Here is a 19,875-nt window from a genome sequence, read left to right on the forward strand (position 1 = left end):
AATGTTCCCTACCAACTCAAGAGAGTAATCAGGAAATTCTGGGTGTGGGTGTTTCTTTCTCACCTTAAACGTGATCAGGCTGGGCGGTCTACCTGACTTAATATTTCCCTTCCTCATGAGAGATGTCTGCCTCAGTCTCATAATGGCAGCTGTCCTGCCCACAATCTGACAGCAGTACCAAAATTGTGGTTGTATTTACATTGCATTGGAGAAGCTTGAAAGAAGAGTGGACTGTGAATAGCGGTTTCTGAGAATCCTGCTCACAAATGATTGGCAATGGTAAGCCCTAGATCAGAGAATGGAGTGCAGGGAGCAGCAGGTTCAACTGGAATTCAGCAGGTGGGTTAGCTGTCAGTGATTATACTGGGCTCCTAGGGTATGTCTAGACTACATGGCTCCTTCGACGGAGCCACGTAGATGAGTTTACTTGACATAGGGAAATGAGCGGCGATTTAAATAATCGCTGCTTCATTTACATCAAAATGGCTGCCGCGCTGTGCCGATCAGCTGTTTGGTGGCACAGCGGGGCAGTCTGGACGCGCTGCAGTCGACAAGGGAAGCTTTTGTCAACCACTCCGGTAAACCTCATTTAACAAGGCATAACAGAGCAACAGGATCCTATTTAAATAGTGCCAGGTTGCAGTGCTATCCTGGAAGGGGCAAGAGTGGTGAGTCCTTTAAATAGCCACAGCAACTCCAGGTGGCTGCCAGGCAACACAGTAGCAGCAGGGCCAGGATCCATGAATCCATTGCTGTGTTTTTAATTCAAAGCCTTTGGCCCCAGACAACTCTGGGGGGAGGCAAGTCCCCAGCCCTGCCTCTTCGACCCCAGACCCTTCTCTTTCAGGAGTGGAGCTGGCTCGTGATAATATACCAAAATTCATTAAATGGCCCCCTTGCAAAAGTTATTGCCCACCCCAGCCCTAGTTAATGGTAAAGAGCCACGACCAAATAGTTAAGCCAATAGGGCTGCACAGATGGTCAGTGGACTCAGGATTTTTTCAGGGAGGTTATTTAATGACTTTACTGCCACAGGTTCAGCCCTTTCTGCTAGGGTGCAAGAGCTGTCAAATATATGGGCTGTTCCACAACATCCCATACACAAAAATGAGAAATAGGGGAAAAGTATGTAGAAACGCTGTTAATCCAAATTAATTCCTTTTATGTTAGGAAACTCTGGAATAAAACACTGCTGTGGAGCATTAAGGATTCGTTGTTAATAGAATAAGGCCTAAATCATTCAATGAGACTGCCAAGAGGCCCACACTCACTTCTCCTCCAGTTCTGAAATCAGCCCCGTGTCAAACACAGGCTAAAGATCCCCCGCTCACCTCCCCCGGCCGCTTCTAAACTGTTAGGCTGCAGGGGGATGAGTGTGGGCTCTTTGGAGCGCCTGGGACAGCGGGGACCCCCACGAAGAGGAAGAGAAGACTGAGCAAGACGTAAACAATCCACAGGGCGCGCGGCAGAGCCGGGTACGGGACAAGCCGGCTTCTCCCACGCCAGAGAAGTGGGCGGGGCCACTCGCCGCTACGGAATACGTCACCGCGGCGCAGACTGAGGCTGTGCGCACGCTCTGGCTGCGCAAGCGAGGTGGGACTCTTTTTTCCCAGCGCGCCTCGCGCGGAGGCGCTACTGTGCAGTGTGCTGCGTCACTGGCCGCCGGGCAGGCCGGGTTATTCTCTGCGTGGCCGGCTCCGGGTGCGGTAGCGTCTGTGCTCAGCGATCATGGCCTCGGCTGCGACTCATCCTTCTCCGGCTGCCGCTCCCGCCGCGCCTCCCCCGCCCCCAGCGGCCCCGGGCATCCTCATCGGGGATCGGCTGTACTCGGAGGTGTCGCTCACCATCGACCACTCGCTCATCCCCGAGGAGCGGCTCTCGCCCACGCCCTCCATGCAGGACGGCCTGGACCTGCACAGCGAGACCGACTTGCGCATCTTGGGCTGCGAGCTCATCCAGGCGGCCGGCATCCTCCTCCGCCTGCCGCAGGTAATTGCCGGGCCGGGAGCGCTCCCCCCTCCGGGGGTGGGGGGGGCCCTTCTGCGCGCGGGCCGCGTTGGCCTTAGGCCGCTGCTCAGGAGGCTGATGGGGCCTCGGCAGGACGCAGCGCGGCCGGGCCCCGCGGTGCGAGGGGTGACGGCGACGCCATTGTGGCGAGGCGGCGCGTGTGGAGGTCGGGGAGGGGGAGGGCGCCCGCCGGGAGCTTGACACAAAATGGCGGCGGCGTCCTAGTGCCGAGCCCACACTTCCGGCGGGGGGGGGGGGGGGGAGCGGGTAATGGCTGATCTGAGTCTGCTCCTGCCTCGTCCCGCTGACTGATCCGCTCTGCTCCCCTCGGCGGGGGCTTGTCTTCGTAGGTGGCGATGGCGACGGGGCAGGTGCTGTTCCACCGCTTCTTCTACTCCAAGTCCTTCGTCAAACACAACTTCGAGGTGAGTCGCGGCCGTATGGCCGCCCTTCCCGCTGGGGCGGGGCGCGGGCTGCTGGGGGCTTCCTCCTCAGTCTCAGCTCTGGGGCTCCGGGAGTTGCGGGAGGGCACAATATCCAGGCCCTGCATGCACTTCCTTAAGGAAGTTATTTCTGCAAAACTACGTTTTTCAGCCTTCAGTGGGTGGTTTCTCTGCCTGATTGTGCAACATGTTCAAGGGGAGGTACAAATCTCCATCTCACAGAACTGGGCTTCTTTTCAGATTGTTGCTATGGCCTGCATCAATCTCGCTTCCAAAATTGAAGAAGCACCTCGCCGTATAAGAGATGTGATAAATGTGTTTCATCATTTGCGGCAGATAAGAGCAAAAAGGTAAGACTAGCTCCATTTTCAGTATATCCACCCACTAATGTATATCAAATTTTTATCAAGCCAGTTTGACCTTTCAGCTTAGGTCTGACACTCTGAAATTGCGAAGGGAGTGATTATTGGTCAGGACATACACATTAACATTTCTGTAGTTGGTTTCCATCAGTGTGACTTTGATTTGGCAAATGTAGGAATACATGGCTCTGAAAGTGTTTCATATAGCTGTGTTAGTAATGACTCAAAGGTAAAATTTGAGCTTAGTTGAATTGAGAGTTTCTGAAAAGAAGTCTTGGGTATAAATTTGGTTAGGTGGCAGATTGTTTTGGTATTTTCTGTTTTTTAATCCATAAGCATCCTTGGTACAAATTTGTAATGGGGATCTTAGTGACTGGTATCTTGTTAGAATAGTCTCTTTGTACTTAGCTACCACAGACAGTAGTAAAATAGACGGAAGTCTATAAGGAAGTTATAAGTGTAGTGGTATTTGTGGAGAGAAAGCAGTATAATAAAGTGTCAGTGGAAAGTGTGATTTCCACTGTAGTATATGGAACTTGAATGACACATCAGCAAGGAATGTAGGCTTGAATGCTGAAAGATGTGTACCTATAGCTACAGAATCTGAGTGGTACTTTAATGGTACACTGAGATCTTGCAAGTCAGTAAAATTTAAACATTTATTTATCTGATTTGTATGTGGTTCTATAGTGGTTTTGCTTTTAGTTTGTCAAGCTTTTTTTCAGTTGAGTGCTTAATTTTTGGCTAAGTGTTAAAGCAAGGTTGCATATCTAGGTTAAAGAAGGTGCAAGGAATGTGGTTGAAGGAGAGGAATGTGTAATACATTTCACAGTATGGCAATATTTAAATGTGACTTTTAAACAGTAACGAAGACTTTGTAGATGTTTATGAAGCCATTTCAGTTGTATTACATGACTTTTCATTAGTAAATGTATCTAGTGAAAGATAGGCTGTACAGAAAATTAAAGTTCTGAAGGACGTTCTTTTCAAAGAAAACTTTTTTTATTCTGTCTTGCCAGACCAAAGGAGAACTTAAAGAAATAGAATAGGGAAATTAGTTTACTTTATTTTACATATCCAGTACTTAAAATGCACAATATAGCCAGTATATGGTACCTTTTTTTTTCCTTTCATCGGCACATGCCACCTCTAAAGTCAGTTTTTACTTTAATAAAGTTCCATATCTGATTTGAATGGAACGTAGTTTTAAATATAATTATTTCTTGTACGTGTTGGAACTGGAAGAATTCTGTAAAGTTCTATTGAATTTGGATTCCATGGCATAATCTCTTAACTATTTATCATAATTAAAACAAAGAAATCTGCTGATTTGTTTACTAAAACCGGTTCACTTCTTAACGTCTCAGAATTGAACCAGAGACTAAAAGTTAACTGGTGACATAAAATCTCTTCTCTGTGCTTTGAGATTTTTTTTAATATAGAAAAGGCTTGGAGAAATTGAAATTTTACTTATAAAAATTATTTCAGATATTCTTATTTGGAACAGGCTATCATTTACACGTGCTAAGTGATGTCTACAGTGCATCACCACCAAAGACACACATCAGTTATTGACCATTTGTTAATTCACTTATAGAGAAGTGGGTACCTTTGCCTTAAGATTCTGAGAAATGAATCTGCATGAAATTAATGTTAATGTGTAAGTGTGACACTCAGGCTTGCTTTTCTAAAACAAGCTGGATATAAACATTTTCTGTACTTTTTACAAGCTTACTAATACGTAATCTGTACACGTATTAACTTGAGCTCTTTTTTCCCTTGCAACCGACTATACAGCGACCAGCTACATTTACCAAAGCCTGGGTGATGTGGAGTGGTTCATAGAGATGAAGCTGTCGTCATGGCAACAGTGAGTGAAGTATCGAAAATCCCCAAGGAGAAGCCAGTGCTCTGAGAATAGGTCACTGGAACCGGGGGACTAACAGGTTGGCCGCTGGTGAACCATTCGGAAGAACTCCTGTATCTTGTTATAAGCTTTTTTCTTTGCTGTCCAGGTTTTTAGTAATATTAGTTTAATATTTTATTTTAAGCGAACACTTAGGCTGTATTTAGCTTATTCTTTTGCATCTTGACATAAGAATTGAAAGAGTCTAATTTCTGGTAACTTTGCCTGTAAAGTACTTAAACTCAGATTTCTAAAAGCATATTGAAGCAGTAAAAGATTAATTTGTCCTTTAGACATTTGTGTCTTATGATTGAAATGTTACACACAAACTGTTGTTCAGGAATACAAGAGAGGCCTTGACCCACCATAGGTATACTCTTGTACTTAGTTATTTTTAATACCCTTCCGGGCATGTGTTTGCATGACTGGAGGTCAGAACCTTGAATTCTGAAGTCAGAACCCTATACAAACCCTTTGGTCAGTTAAGCTAATTTCTAGGTAGTAGGCTCAGGGCTAAAAGTAGTCTTTTGATAAATGCTTCTGTTGGATTCGCACTGTGACTGTATGCCCTGGAGTATTGTACCTAAAACTTGTGTGTGCTTGAATAAGCCTACATTTGATTATTCGAAGCCTGTTTTTCATATCAGCACACTAAGAAATTTGTTCTGTTGGAATATCTGAAAACACATTTAGCTACATATATTTAGTATGTGGAATATACATTGCAGTTGATGTGGGTTATAGCCATTGGTCTCTGCTAACTTTCTGTATGTAATATAAAATATTATACTATATAACGCTAAAGGTTTTCAGTGCACTGCAAACACCCACTCCTCTGAAACCAGTTGTATAGTTTTATGAACTGATTTAAAGAAGCCACTCTTATTTTCACTATATAAGTGAAATAACTTTATAATGGCTTATTATGCAACTCTTCAAGCCTATAGTGTTTGTTTGTTAATTCTATTCTGTATGATATTCTATTTCTTCTTTCATCACATAAGTGTGAAAATTTCAGGCTTTTTTGAGAGGCCCAAATGGATCATATCTGTAATATTAGGTATTTTTAATATTTAAAAATGTTAGAAATGTAGAGTTTGGGGGTTTTTTTTAATCCTCTGCCTCTCTCAACCATCTAATGGAAATAAAAAAATGTCCTGTTATGTCACTATTAGAGTTGGCTATTCCTGTTTGGAGTGGTAGGAGATAAATGAATGGTCAGTAGTGCAATATTTTCTAACGATTTAATGTTACAAAAACATCCACTTTTTATGGCTTGATTTACTATTTAAAAATTTTATAACAACCTTTAATGTTCGGCTATTGAGGTTATGGCCTAGACTAGTACCATGTTGTGCATACGTACTGCTCCATGCAAACTTGGAAATTGAACTGCAATGATGGTACTGCAAAGTGGACTATTGGTTACAGTGTTCAAGGAGAGTCTCCAAAAGCTGATCTGGGGAGCACTTCTAGGCAGAGTATTGAGCAGAATGAAAATCCTTATGATGGAGGACATTTGCAGACAGAAGCAGTGGCAAGCCTTTTCCTTTCCTTTTACCAGGAGAGGTGCAAAATAAGAGGTTTTAGAACTACCAAACTATTTTCATGAATGATGTAAATTCCTATTCTTCCTATTAGTTTAAAATTTAAGACTTAATTTCTGTCCCCAGTATGGCACAATGACAGTCTTCTATGGAGAACTGATTTTAGATAAATTAGATGAGTCCCAAATTACACATCGAGTTTTCCTTTTCTGTTAATGCTGTCTAGATTATACAAATGCAAAGCTATTCGCTGGAGTTTGAGGATTGTAGTACCTAAAACTAATGTCCCCAATCAGTATGGTGCCTGTCTGGGCAACTAAGTAAAAGTCATGCTTTAATGGCTTGGTCAGCATCCCTTTACCTGTCATTTCAGTGCTGAGGGCCTGCAGCTCAAGTTGGTGTTCTAAGTACTCTCAGCACCTGGGAAAATCACTCTGTATTTGTAGACTATTTAAAAACTCTGCTTTTTAATCTTTCTACTTGTTATAGGTCTGGATAACATAGGTGTCGTTAATTAAGTTTTGTATGTAGCTTGAGAATTAATACAGGCTTTTGCAAGGATGAATGGAATGAAGGAAATAGCTCACACATATCTTTAGTGGGCCTATATAAATATTCTGACTGGGTTCTGATTTTTGTGGACTGAAGGGTTCAGTCAGATGTTTCCGTCACTCATCACAAAATAGTATAATACTAACAGCAAGAGGAGTTGAGTAGGTGTAGCTAAACTAACAGTTTTTACCATGGAACATAGAGGTTTTATTAATACTTTGGGGGTTAGACTCAAATTAACTATATTAATGTTACTACTGTCTCTGAAATGCTCTAACTAGGGTTTAGCTTATTCTTTTTGTAGTCTTAACTAATATAACCAGTTTATTCACACTAAACTATCAGGAGAACTGGCTGAGGACATCTTAACTCATTAGGAGATGCTGAGAATATTGAATCCCTGCTGACCTAATCTTTGCTTAAAGAGGAATTTTCAGTGATTCCCCTCCTAAAAGTAAGAGGAGATATTTTGGTAACTGGGAAGTAATCTTTACAGTATCTGAAGTTTAACAAACTATATGCAGCTTATTCCAGTCATTGTCAAAAGTACATGATGATCTAAAAGATCTGAAAACTGTACAGAATTGAGATACTACTGATCCAGGCTCATTGGCTATTTTCCTCCATCTGCCTATGGCTTGTAAACTATTTATTCTTGCTTAAAACATGGGTGACTATTCTCGAATGCATGTCAGTAGGTGGACTGGAAGGCCCAGGCCAGACACTTTTGAATGGATCCCCAAATCTCTTCATTATCACTATTATTTAATTATGAATATCATTCTTTTATTTTCTCCGTAGTCTGGACCTTGACTAAAACTTGACCAAGAAATTTTGACCTTGACAAAAATAGACAACCCTAGATTGCAAGGAAGATATTATATTGATGAAAGTCAAAGTACTCTGCTTGTCGCAGTTTGAAAGTACACATTTTTAATAGATCGTCTTTGAGATTCTTGAAGTTACCTTACATCAGTAAAATGCAATTGAATGACCAATTTTGAACTGTCATGGAATTAATAATTCACAGTGCTTCCAGGTTATGCAGTTAATCCAAATGCGAATGCCATTCACGTTTGACTCTTGCAGTCTCTTTGGCCCCATCCTGCCAGTGGAGGGAACTACACCATTAATTGCTTCCTTGGGGAAAGAGTGAGTGTTTTGCAGATTGTATGTGGCTTCCGAAATGGGTGTTAGGAACCACATGTTTATTATGCTCATTTGCATCAGTATTAGTGGATATTGCATCTTTGCAGTCCAATTGTACTATTACAGAAAGATTTTGTTGGGAACACTGCATAAAAACTAGTCTTCTGCAGTGTAATTAATTACTGGGGGGGCGGGTTCACTTATCTTTTGGATTTGTCTAGCATCCAAAATATTCTGTGCACTATACAGGCATATGAAACAGATCCTTGCTCTAAAACCTTAAGTCTAAAACCTTAAATCGACAGCAGAAACCTAGACAAAGGAAGGGGAATACACAGTGTACAATGTTGCTTGGGTGCTATGCTACTCAGTAATTAGTTCCTGTGGTTGTTTTAAGACTTACCATTTTAAATTTCCTGAATACAATACACTAGAGGATTATGAGTGGGAAAATTGGAAATTGCATGATACACTGGGTGTGTGTATCTTTCTGTGTGAAGAGTTCTTATCTTGCAAACATTTGAAGTACTGAAGTGCACACATTAATTTTTCTAAGCCCATTATTCAGTAGAGATTTTCCTGCTATCATGCTTTGTGTATTAAGATCTACCACAGTATTTAATTGGGGGAGTCCTCTTTGCTCAGAGGTTACTGGTGACTTCTTTTGAAGCTCATTTGGAAATTGTTTATTCTTTTTCCTGACACACTTCCTTTCTTTCAAATTGATAGATTTCACTTTTGTCCCAAAAAGTGACATAAACTTGCTTTACACTGAGTGATAGCTGATAGCACTTAAATTGTTAAACAAGCCTTTTGATGGAGGTAATGATGATTAGGGTTTTCAGATTGTTTGCTTATTTTCAAATGTTGGTACCAGAGATGTCTGAAATTTTGCATTATAGATTGTAAATCATATTATTTTAGTTTGAGACTGGTAGGCAGTTTACTTCTTTGTTGCTGACTGTGCAATGTAAGCAAGATGTCAGTTTTAGTTTAGCCACAGAGAGCTGAGTTACAGGTTGAAACTAATCCTAGTTTAAACTTGGACAGCACAAGATTAATGCTTATACTTGCTTGCAGGAGTTTAAAACAGGTTTCTGTTGCCATTAGTTGGTTGGAAGGGAAAACAGAGATGCAATTATTCTGGATGTGCAAAACAGTCTTGATTTTATTTCTTACAAACTATAGGACTCCAAGCCCATTGATACTTGATCAGAACTACATAAACACCAAAAATCAAGTAATCAAAGCAGAAAGGAGGGTACTGAAGGAGTTGGGATTTTGTGTTCATGTCAAGCATCCACATAAGGTGAGTTGTCAAATGAAATATATTCTTGTAAATATTGAGCAACGTTGACAGCATCTTTGTGAGCTGTAGCAGAAGAAATGCAACATTGGAAATGACCTGGAGTGACTCTTCACACTCCCAAAGGTAACTGGAATTCTGTCTGTATTGCTGAAACAGGTCGTGTGTAAAGGTTGTAAAACTGGGGATATGTCTCGGTGGAGAACAAGAACCTGATTGGATTAGATGTGTTTAGACAGCCTATGCAGTGGGATGGAAGTAGAACACCACTACATGCAAATTTTAAGAACTACTGTTTGTTGTATTAAAAATGCATCTATCACTTTTCCTCATATTGAAGTTGAGCTTTTCTCTTATTCCTCAGATCATTGTTATGTATTTACAAGTTTTAGAATGTGAACGTCATCAAACCCTCGTTCAGACAGCCTGGTAAGTTTATTCTTTTCCATTTTTCCTAGCCAGGAAAATAGTAGCAGAAATAGTAGCTTCATGTCCCATATAGAAACATTGAGCTGGAAGTTACAAGATTAAAATATACACATTATTATGCAGTGCATTTAGTGCTTGTTTCTGCTTACTATTTTCATGGTTTGATTAACTTATTTTAATGGAGAACTCAATTTAACTTTGTTCTTTTTTCTACTCTTTAATTAAAGGGTAGTCCATGATGGTAAGTCATAGAACTCTGCCCTCTGCACCACAGCTCACCTGGGGATGGCCTGATTGGCTGCCCTTCTCTCCAGTCAATCCAGTGCAAGCTCTCATCCGAGATTCACTGAAGTGGTCCATATCCATCTGGCAGCATCTTCTAGTTCTGTCCGGGTGTCAAAAGGATTTGTATATTTGCTTCTAGAAGTAACTGTTCAACATGTTTCTAAATGTATATTTGTTGCCTAGTTACTGTACTTTAGTATATCTAAAGGACCTATGGACACATTTTGGATTGACTACTTTCAGACACTATGGATTCAGTTGTCTTAAATTTGGATTACAAAGTTACTTAAAGTGAATACAGCATGCTCATACTTTTTTCTTATTTTGAAATTGCAAATAGACACCATTTTATATAAACACTGCTGATTAGTTGTGCTGTTAACTTTTGTAATTCACACACGTTCTAGATTTTTAAAAAAATTTTTTTAAGAGCTGTCTCTGAAGTTCAAAAATCCTTGGCATAACTCTTTTGCAATTCTAGCTCGGATGGAAAAAGTTCTTGAAATTTGGTGAGGGAGCAGTTAACTATGCAGTTTGTAGTAACCACTTCCAATGATTGTTGGAATATAGTTATTTTTAACTTTATTAAACACAAGCTTAAATGTTTGACACAGGACAAGCAAATAAGATGGCTATCTGCTTACAAAAATAGAATACGCTTGAAGCAGAAAAATCGAACATTTCACAGGTTATTGGTTATATCTTTTGTGACCTGATAATAGAGTACATAAAAGTACCGCAGTTTTTATGCATTCAGATTTCAGACAAAAGTATTTACTGTTTTGGATAGAGGGCTTTCATTGCTTAAGTGAAAGCAAACACCCATAGGCAAACGTGCTTGGCGGATCATAAAGCTGGACCCACTATTTTTTAGACCTCATGGATTCCTAAAGTTTAGCTTGATGGCTACTTCATAGAATATCCTAAATTATTTGGAAAAATCAATTTAACTATAATATTTGCAAAAATCACTCATTTGGTGACATTTATAGACTGTGAAGTTCTTGCATTGAGACTTCAGAGCAGTGATTAATGGTGCATATTTTGATGTTCCAAAAGTGAAGCAAATTCAAAGTGTTAAATCCTTTAAAACTACAGTGATGGGAACTCTACACTCTTTAAAAAAAAAAAAAAAGGCAAAAAGCATATGCAATTTACAGAAAAAATAATAAAGTAGATTGAGTCTCCAGTTTTTGTTTAAGCTTGAAGTGATAAGTAAACGCGAGACAAACTTGTAATTAACTTTTTTTTTAGGAATTACATGAATGACAGTCTTCGAACTAATGTGTTCGTTCGTTTTCAACCAGAGACGATAGCGTGTGCTTGTATTTATCTTGCTGCTAGAGCTCTTCAGGTAAGTGTGTGTGTGTGTGGGGGGGGGGATTGTTTTTTAAAGCATGTTTAATTGCCTGGGATTGCCATATTTGTTAGTAACTTTTTGTGATCCTGGAAAACACATGTAAAGATACTGATGTCAGATTTTTTTGATCTTCAGATGTTAAGGCTTAATTCTGTCTCTTTAGATTCCACTACCTACTCGTCCTCATTGGTTTCTACTCTTTGGCACCACAGAAGATGAGATTCAGGAGATATGTCTAACAACTCTTAAGCTTTATACTAGGAAAAAGGTAATTTTGTTTTTAGAATTGTCTGATTTAAAAGAAGATAAAACTAGCTTTGCCGGGAAAGGGGTGTAGGATGTACATATTGACGTGTCCAAAAGTCAGTTAAAAATCTACCAGAACAAAAAGCTCAGTTGCATTCACCGACCCTCATTCAGGAAGAGGAGAGAGCAAACAGCATATAATTCATCTTAGTCATGTTGCTTAGTGTGTGGATGTCCTGTACAATCATAGATGCAGTATATTAGCTAACATAAACCTGGTCCAAAATCTTGATGCTGCATGTTCTTTTCTTACATAGCCTAATTATGAATTGCTGGATAAAGAAGTAGAAAAGAGAAAAATGGCATTACAGGAAGCTAAACTTAAAGCAAAAGGATTAAACCCAGATGGTACTCCAGCTCTCTCAACACTGGGTGGCTTTTCTCCTGCTTCCAAACCATGTAAGTTACAATGCAAGGAACAGTGCTGTAGGAAGATATCCATATATAATGAATCTTTCTGATTCTATGCCTTAATGCAGTAGATGGAATGAGATGTAAAATGTCTCATTCTACATTGAGAGTTGTAATGTTCTGTGTACGACTTCTTTTACTGTTGAATTTTTATTATCGACTTGCAGTAATATTGAAAGGAAACTGCATTATATTTTAGAGGTTAATTTTGCCAGTGCCACTTAATGGTACACGTTTAGCATGAACATTAATTTAATTATCTTTACTGTGGACGTACACAGTAAATATTTAAAGTTTGTAATTATGGCTTATGTGGGTAAGTGGGCTTTTCATTTCAGTTTTTCTGAAATGCAGTGGAATATTTAAAGTAACTAGTCACTTGACACAACTTCCATATCTCTGAAAAGATGAGTTCTGTTCCTTATTTTCCTTGTGCTTGGTATTTCTAACAATTGCTTTCAAAACTGATTTTCAGTATGTTTACTCATCTAAGATACAGTAAGGACCAGTGCAATTTAAAGTCACGAATGTGACCAATTCACAAATCTAGAAATGGAAGTTCCATAAACAGTGTTATCTTTGCAATAATATAGAATAGCCACAATACACAGAACTTAGCTTTAGTTATGTATTTAACAGGCCAGCCATTAATTAAAATTATGATTAAGGAACTAATACAATTCTTAATTTTTTGCCAATAGATCTTCTAATGATACTTTTAGTATCTTAAAGTCCAGTAGAATTTAAAGGGCATTGGTAGTTTAAGAACAGTTGTACTAGGCAATATGCAAACACCACAATAAATGATTAAGTACATTTGAAGATTAGAGCAAATGCACAGAAACCAAATCTTTGTTTTGTATTTTTCAGAATAGCTACTCCTTGAGAACTAGCAATATTGTTAAATTTTGAAAGTTGTTTGAAGAAGTGTATGCAAAGTCCTTGAGAGATGCCTAAAGGGAGGGTGAAGGGGTAATTTTACATATGGCAAGCTCCCTTAAAAAGCTGAGTGAAAATTGGATTTGAGGACATTGAGAATAAGGCATCAACCCAATTTTCTGCCTTTGGCTAGTTGAAGCATAAGATAAAACCTTCCTCTCAAATAACATCCAGCCCATGGTGGTAATTAATGTAATCTGTTTAGAAATGAAACACTCAGTGGTTTGCTCTTAGATAACCTTGATTGTGTATGATTCTGAGCTTATGTGTTTAAGCTAATAGTAAGATGAGTTTCTTAGCTTCGGTAAGAAAAACACAGTCTACAGAGAGGTGGGGAACTTTTTTTGGGTCGGGAGGCTGCTGACCCAAAGAATAATCAGTCAGGAGGGCCACTGATGTGATTCCTGATTTTCCTAGTGCTTGGTATTTCTAACAGTTGCTTTCAATTGTTGAGGAGACAGACATTCCCTTTGCCCACCAGAGCCTGGAGCTAGGCTTACTAGATTTTGGGAGCTGTGGAAAGGCTGGAGTGCCAGTTCAGGCTCCCTAATGTTGGAGAGAGCCTTGATTCTCAGGGGGCACATCCTGCTCTGGGGCCTGAGGTTCCCTACCCCAATATACAGCTCTCAATGAGAGGCCAGCCAGAATAGGCTTCTGTTCTCAAAATTTGTTCAAACAGCCAAAGTCTGGCTTCGAACAAGATGCAAGGCCAACTGTTTTAATAGAATCATAGACTTACTAGAACTGGAAGGGACCTCAAGAGGTCATCATATTCAGTCACCTTCACTCATGGCAGGACCAAGCACTGTCTAGACCAATGTTTCTGAAAGTGTTCCGTGGAATCACTGAGAAACATTAACTGGCTGCCCTGGTTTGTTTATTTACCAGCACCGCAGCCGTGGAGCCTCGCAGCTCCCATTGGCTCCGTTTTGCTCTTCATGGCTAAGCGGAGCCGCAGGAAGCAGTGGCCCAGCCCACGCCCGTTCCTGCAGATACCCTTGGCTGCAAAGGACGAAACGGAGAAAAAGTTTCTCAGTAATTCCACAGAACACTTTCAGAAACCCCTGGTCTAGATCATTTCTCACCTTTAAATGGCCCCTCAGTGCTCTGGACAGTTATATTTTCCTAGGATTCTAAGTAGATATGTGAGGGGAGTGAGATCTAGCAGGGAATTATTCTTGATGAAGAGACCTGCTTCATCTTGTTTCCTAACTTGTGCTCATTACAGGTAGCTTAGGCAAAAGGATAGATCCATCTTTTTTTTTTTTTTTAAAAAAAAAGTTCATTTGTCAATGGTTACAGATTACTTCAATAAAGGATTTTACTGGTGTCTCATGTAGTATTTTCCTCTTACTGGGACAGCTACTAAAGAGGAAGAGAAGTAGTTGGCATCAAGTTTCTAGTTAGCACATGCATAAAGTTAGCATTTGCCTAAATCCTCTGTCCCTTGATGACAAATTCTACCATTAGTGTAGAACTCCTTAACCTTGAATTATTTGCTCTAATTCTTAGCTTCCCCAAGAGAAATGAAAACTGAAGAAAAAACACCAGTATCTGTGAATGCCAAAACTATTAAAAAAGAACCAGAAGAAAGGCAGCTAGCTTCAAAGAGTCCTTACAATGGGTAGGTAAAATGTTTTGTGTGTGTGGCACTTTCAGGTTTGTCTAGTTTTGTGAAAATAAAATTGCTTTTTAAGTATAACTTGGTTTTTTTTTTTTTTTTTTTTTTTAAATTTAAGCATGAGAAAAGAAAGCAAGAGAAGTAGAAGCAGCAGAAGTGCTAGTAGATCAAGATCGAGAACAAAGTCACGGTCTAGATCTCATACTCCTAGGAGACAGTAAGTGAAAATAATACTTATTGATTGCTAAATGTCTGGGGTTTTTTTGTTTTTTGTTTTTTTTTAAGACTGAGGGATAGTCATGATAGTAACTTTAAAAACAACAAGCAGTCCTGTGGCACCTTGGAGACTGACAAATATATCATGAGCTTTCATGGGTAAAATTCATCTGGTGAAGTTAGTCTGTCTATATTTAACAAGATTGATCCTCTAGAGGTCGTTCTTCTAGCATTTGATTTAGTGGGTCTAATATAGACCTGTAAATCGAATGCTGAGGACAGCCCCTGCTGTTGTCGAGTACTTCTCATTTTTCAAGGAGTGTAAGGGAAGCCAAGCCTACGGGTGCATGTATATCCATCAGCCTCCCACTGTGAGGACACCACTATGGCTCAGCTTAAAGTAAGCTAACTCTAGTTACGCATTCTGCGTAGCTGGAGTTGCATACCTTAAGCTGACTTACTTGGTCTAGTATAGACCAGGCTCAAAGGTGCCACAAGACTGCTTATTGTTTTAAGAGGATAATTCACTGTTTTAAGAGGGGGTAATTCTAGTAGAAGGTCTTAAAATAGTTACAAGGGTTACTGCTAGTAAACTGGTGAAGTATAGTATCCTGGAAATGTACTGGTGTCCAGTGGATATTCAAATGTAGATCCAAATGTGGATGAAAATCAGTGGTGAAAGTATCTATAACTACTCAAGGATCAAAATTATATAATATCAAAACTCAGCTATAACAGAGTAAGGTCCTCTTTCGAATTTTATTTCAAAATCTTCACTTGTAACTAAGTGTTTCCATTTTCAATATTTTTTTAAGCATTTCCCTTTTAAAGCCTGGGGAAAGGTGTATGTATACTGAAAGTGCTGTAAGAATTGGAGTCTCCTTTGAAACCAAATTTTAAAACTTTCCATGCATGTTGCAACCTCCTTCCCAAATATCTGATGTGCATATAATATTCATATTAAGGAACATGTATAGAAATGTTGTTAGCCGTTTAAATTACGGTGCTAAAATGCATTTAATCATGTAACCGCTGAAAGCTTCAGCAGTTACATGCTAGGGATTTAAGTAATGAGTCCAGTAGTCAGCTACCTGATAAGGCTAGGCTTATCAGGTAATCGAATAACTACTCACCTACTTGCTTTCCTCCTCTTCTCTCCTCCCTCCTCCCCCGCCATTGCTGCATCTGTACCAGAGGCAGCTGGGAGGACCTGGCTTAAAAGCTGGTTCCCCCAGCACCATCTCTGTGGTGCGGGAGGGGAGGCAGAGGTACAGCAGTCTGGAACCTGGCAGGAGCTTGGACTTTTCAGTCCTGGCTCTCGCCAGGTCCCAGACCACTGCACCTCTGCATTTTAAATGTAGCAAGAGCTGCTTGGCTCTTGCTATGTTTAAACTGCAGACTTGCTGTGGGGGCAGGTTTGGGTCCCAGCATGAGACAGGTCCTGGCCCTACCCCTGCTGCACATTCAGGTAGCTGCTGCCTCTGAATTGGAGAGGGAGGGAGGAGCAGGCTGGAGTTGGTTCCCTGCAAGCACTGGTTCTACTGCAGAGCTGCCTGTCCTTCCCCCTGTGGTTACATGTTTACCAACCCCCTCAAAAAATCCTGCATTTTAACTTCCATAATAGTAAGCAGGGCTCGACAAATTATACAATCTACTCGCCTATGGTGAGTAGATTGTAACCTGCAAGAGCCGAGTTCGGGAGATCTGCGCATGCACAGATCGCCAGACAGCATTCGGCGAGCCCTGATAGTAAGAATTACAATCTCCTCCCTTTTGAGTGATCGCTTATGTTGAATTTTGAGTAGGACTGAGTGAGTGGTTTGACAGTAGAGTGAAGTTGCTTTGCTCTTGATGAGGGGGAATTTAGCTTTCAAAAGTTTTTGAGACACACTGTTAAAGTTATTTGTCTGACAATAGGGTACTTTGCCTTGTACTTGATGAGTGCTTATTGCAGTCTAAACTTTTTTCAAACCTGTTTAAAGTTAAGGCAGACGCCTTTTAATTTTTAGTGTAAACATACTAATTTTAACTTTCTTTTTGTAAGTTACAATAATAGGAGAAGCTTATCGGGAACATACAGCTCAAGGTCCAGAAGCAGGTCCCGAAGTCACAGTGGCAGTCCTCACAGACATCATAATCATGGATCTCCACACCTAAAAACCAAGCACAGCAGGGAAGAGTTGAAGAGTGCAAATAGGCATGGTCACAAAAGGAAAAAATCTCGCTCACGCTCTCAGAGTAAATCCAGGGATCACACTGATGCTGCTAAGAAACACAGGCACGAACGGGGACATCACAGGGACAGGCGTGAAAGATCCCGCTCATTTGAGAGAGCTCATAAAGGCAAGCACCATAGCAGCAGTCGTTCAGGACATAGCAGACACAGACGCTAAATTTTGGGCCTGTACCTGATTTTAGTTAAACCTGTATATAATAGAACATATGGACTGTGAGATTGAAGAAGAAACTGATTAGGATTTGTCTTATTTAAAGCCCAACTTCTAACTTTCTAAAACATGTATGGCATTTTTTTCCTTTGGAAGAGCGAGCTATCAGTTAAATTTTTGCACATAAAATACCTTAGCAGTATCAAATGATTTATTGAAAACAATGATCAGGTTAAACTGTACATATTAGAGTTGTGTATTGTTCATCAATATCAGAACTGGAGAGCATATTTCTGTTAAAAAATACATTATTTTTATACAGGCCAGTTGCAGACGCTGATATTTAAGTATAGTTATTTGTCTAAACAATGGTGAATACTTTCTTACACTGGTTTTAGTCTGCATGTGTATAAAAGATTTTTACAAGAAATAAAATATAGTGCTGGTTTTTTACTACTGAGCTATTAGATTGTTCTGATTTTACCAAAGCTAATTAGTACACACTTCTGTTTAACTGAATTATCACTTTCACTGTTACCTCAAATAAGATTTGAAATCTTAAACGGGTTGTGCAGATAAGTCTTTTTACTACCTGAGGTATTTTGATTAACTGGTGTCAGGGGAAGGTTCTAGGTGTGTTGTCATGAATCAGGATGGTTTAAAAATGGGTGTTGGGATAAGAGAGCAATACTCATGTTATGCCATGGTCTAACCACTTTTCCAGTGCCTTGAACCTATCTTACATGTGCCTAAGAAGTATGAGTTTGGGAGTTATGCTTCCACTAGGCCTGGGGAACTGCCTGCAGTGGGGAGCAGGATTCAGATGGTGGCAGAAAACATGTCCACTTTGCTGCCACACGTATGGACTTACCAGGAAGGAGCTGAGCACATTGGCATGGAGAGAGGAGGACCAGACAGTGGACATGTTTTAGTCAGGGCATCCACTCGAGTATAGGCCTCTTGAAAACTTTTCTTTATAGTGGGGTGTTGGTGCCCATTTTTGTGTGGGGAAGCTTGTGTACTGCAGGCAGCCATTTTAGAACAGGCCCCTGCCCTGTCTTCTCAGCAGCCATCTTGAAGTCCACTGTGGAAAAGCATACCCTTCTGTCTCTGGATTCTTATTAGTCCAAAGGCCCTTTGCCCTCCTCTCCTGGAAGTCCTCTCTATGCAGTGTAATGGTCACAGACCTAGAGCAAAGAAATCCTAGAGTAACATCAGGAATAATTCTTCCCTGCATAGCTTTTTGTCTTTATCCAAGAACAGTAACTGACACACTCAGAGTATCTTTCTTCAGCAGTCAGCCAAAATGAAGATCAGGAGTAGGTTTAAGACAGAAAACATGTACAAATATTTTCCAATGAGCTGTAAAACTGACTGATCCTGGCTATCTTGACTAAGGGTGCAAAGGCAGTGTGGTAAATATGCTTTAAAAAAAAAACCCACTTCAGAGACTAAAGTGATTGGAGCTTCTGCAGAGGCCACTTTTTTTTTTTCTTTTAACCAAAGCAGTACTTGTTTATACTGAGTCCTGTGCTCTCACATTCCCAAATTGGTCTGAGGGGTTGTCTAACTTACAGAATTTCCATATTACCTACTTCAGTTTCAGATGCTTCCCTTGGTACTGAAAAAAGCATCTAAATCTGAGTGCCTGGTTATGGAGGTCATGTTAATTAATAAAAAAACACCACTAGGGTCTACCAGTGACATGTTCCCAACCATGCTATAAGTTCAGCAAGCTTTCTGCCCTATTCTCAGAGTAATATGGAGACTCACAGTTAACATCAGAGGATGCACATTGAGTTTGGCAGAATTGCTGTTAGCAGTCTTACAATCAGACTTGTATTTGGAATTCCAGTGCATCATGCTCAAATATCACCTGTGAACTATTGCCTCAGCTCTGGTAGCAGAGGTTCAACCTAGTTTACCATGCCTGTTAAAACATTTTCTGGTCTAATCAGACTTCTTAATCATAAAGTAGCTTTCCTAATTTTAAATCTGCTGTTCCTTCCCCGCCTCCCCCCCAAGACCCTATCTGAAGTAGCACTATATAACGTTTTGTATTGGACAAACTTTGGACTCTCTCCACAGCCCCTATGCCACCAGCAATCCTAACTATCTTTGAGAGACTACTGATTTTTTTGAGGAAGCTACAGACCATCAGTAATCTTCCTGGGAAAAAAAAATCCTGGCCACTGTGGATATAGAAACTCTACACACTAATATTCCACGTGAAGATTGACTAAAAAACTGTCAGGAACAGTATCCCTAATGATGCCACAGCACATCTAATGGCTGAGTGATATGACTTTTTTACCCACAACTATTTCTGATTTGGGAATAATTTATACCTTTCAGTTAGTGGCATTGCTATGGGTATGCACATGGCGCCACAATAAGGCAACATTTTTGTGGCTAATTTTAAATGCTTCTCAGCTCCTGTCCCCTATCACCACTCCTCTACATATGTTACATTGATAACATATATGTCTTTGAAATCCCAGTGGACTTCAATTTCTACCCCGCTATCAACCTTAGCCTGGAACAATCCATTTCTTAGACACTACAGTCCAAATAAATGATGGCCACGTAAACACCATCCTAGAGCAGAAACCTGCTGACCACTGTTCTTGCCCACATGCCCTCATTGAG

General features: G+C 40.3%; 1 protein-coding gene across 1 annotated transcript; it reads left to right on the forward strand.

The window, feature by feature from the left end:
• The first annotated feature begins 941 nt into the window (after nucleotides 1-941).
• Nucleotides 942-17,682, forward strand: CCNL1 (cyclin L1). The gene is made up of 11 exons (XM_075937773.2): nucleotides 942-1,989; nucleotides 2,358-2,432; nucleotides 2,691-2,800; nucleotides 9,155-9,275; nucleotides 9,637-9,701; nucleotides 11,241-11,340; nucleotides 11,510-11,614; nucleotides 11,910-12,051; nucleotides 14,515-14,626; nucleotides 14,742-14,840; nucleotides 16,884-17,682. Exons 1-11 carry the CDS (start codon nucleotides 1,729-1,731, stop codon nucleotides 17,230-17,232), a joined length of 1,539 nt encoding a protein of 512 aa, XP_075793888.2. The 5' UTR covers nucleotides 942-1,728; the 3' UTR covers nucleotides 17,233-17,682.
• The last annotated feature ends 2,193 nt before the right edge of the window (nucleotides 17,683-19,875 follow it).

The sequence above is a fragment of the Pelodiscus sinensis genome, chromosome 10 (assembly GCF_052426305.1).
Source record: "Pelodiscus sinensis isolate ZL-2025 chromosome 10, ASM5242630v1, whole genome shotgun sequence".
NCBI lineage: Eukaryota > Metazoa > Chordata > Testudines > Trionychidae > Pelodiscus > Pelodiscus sinensis.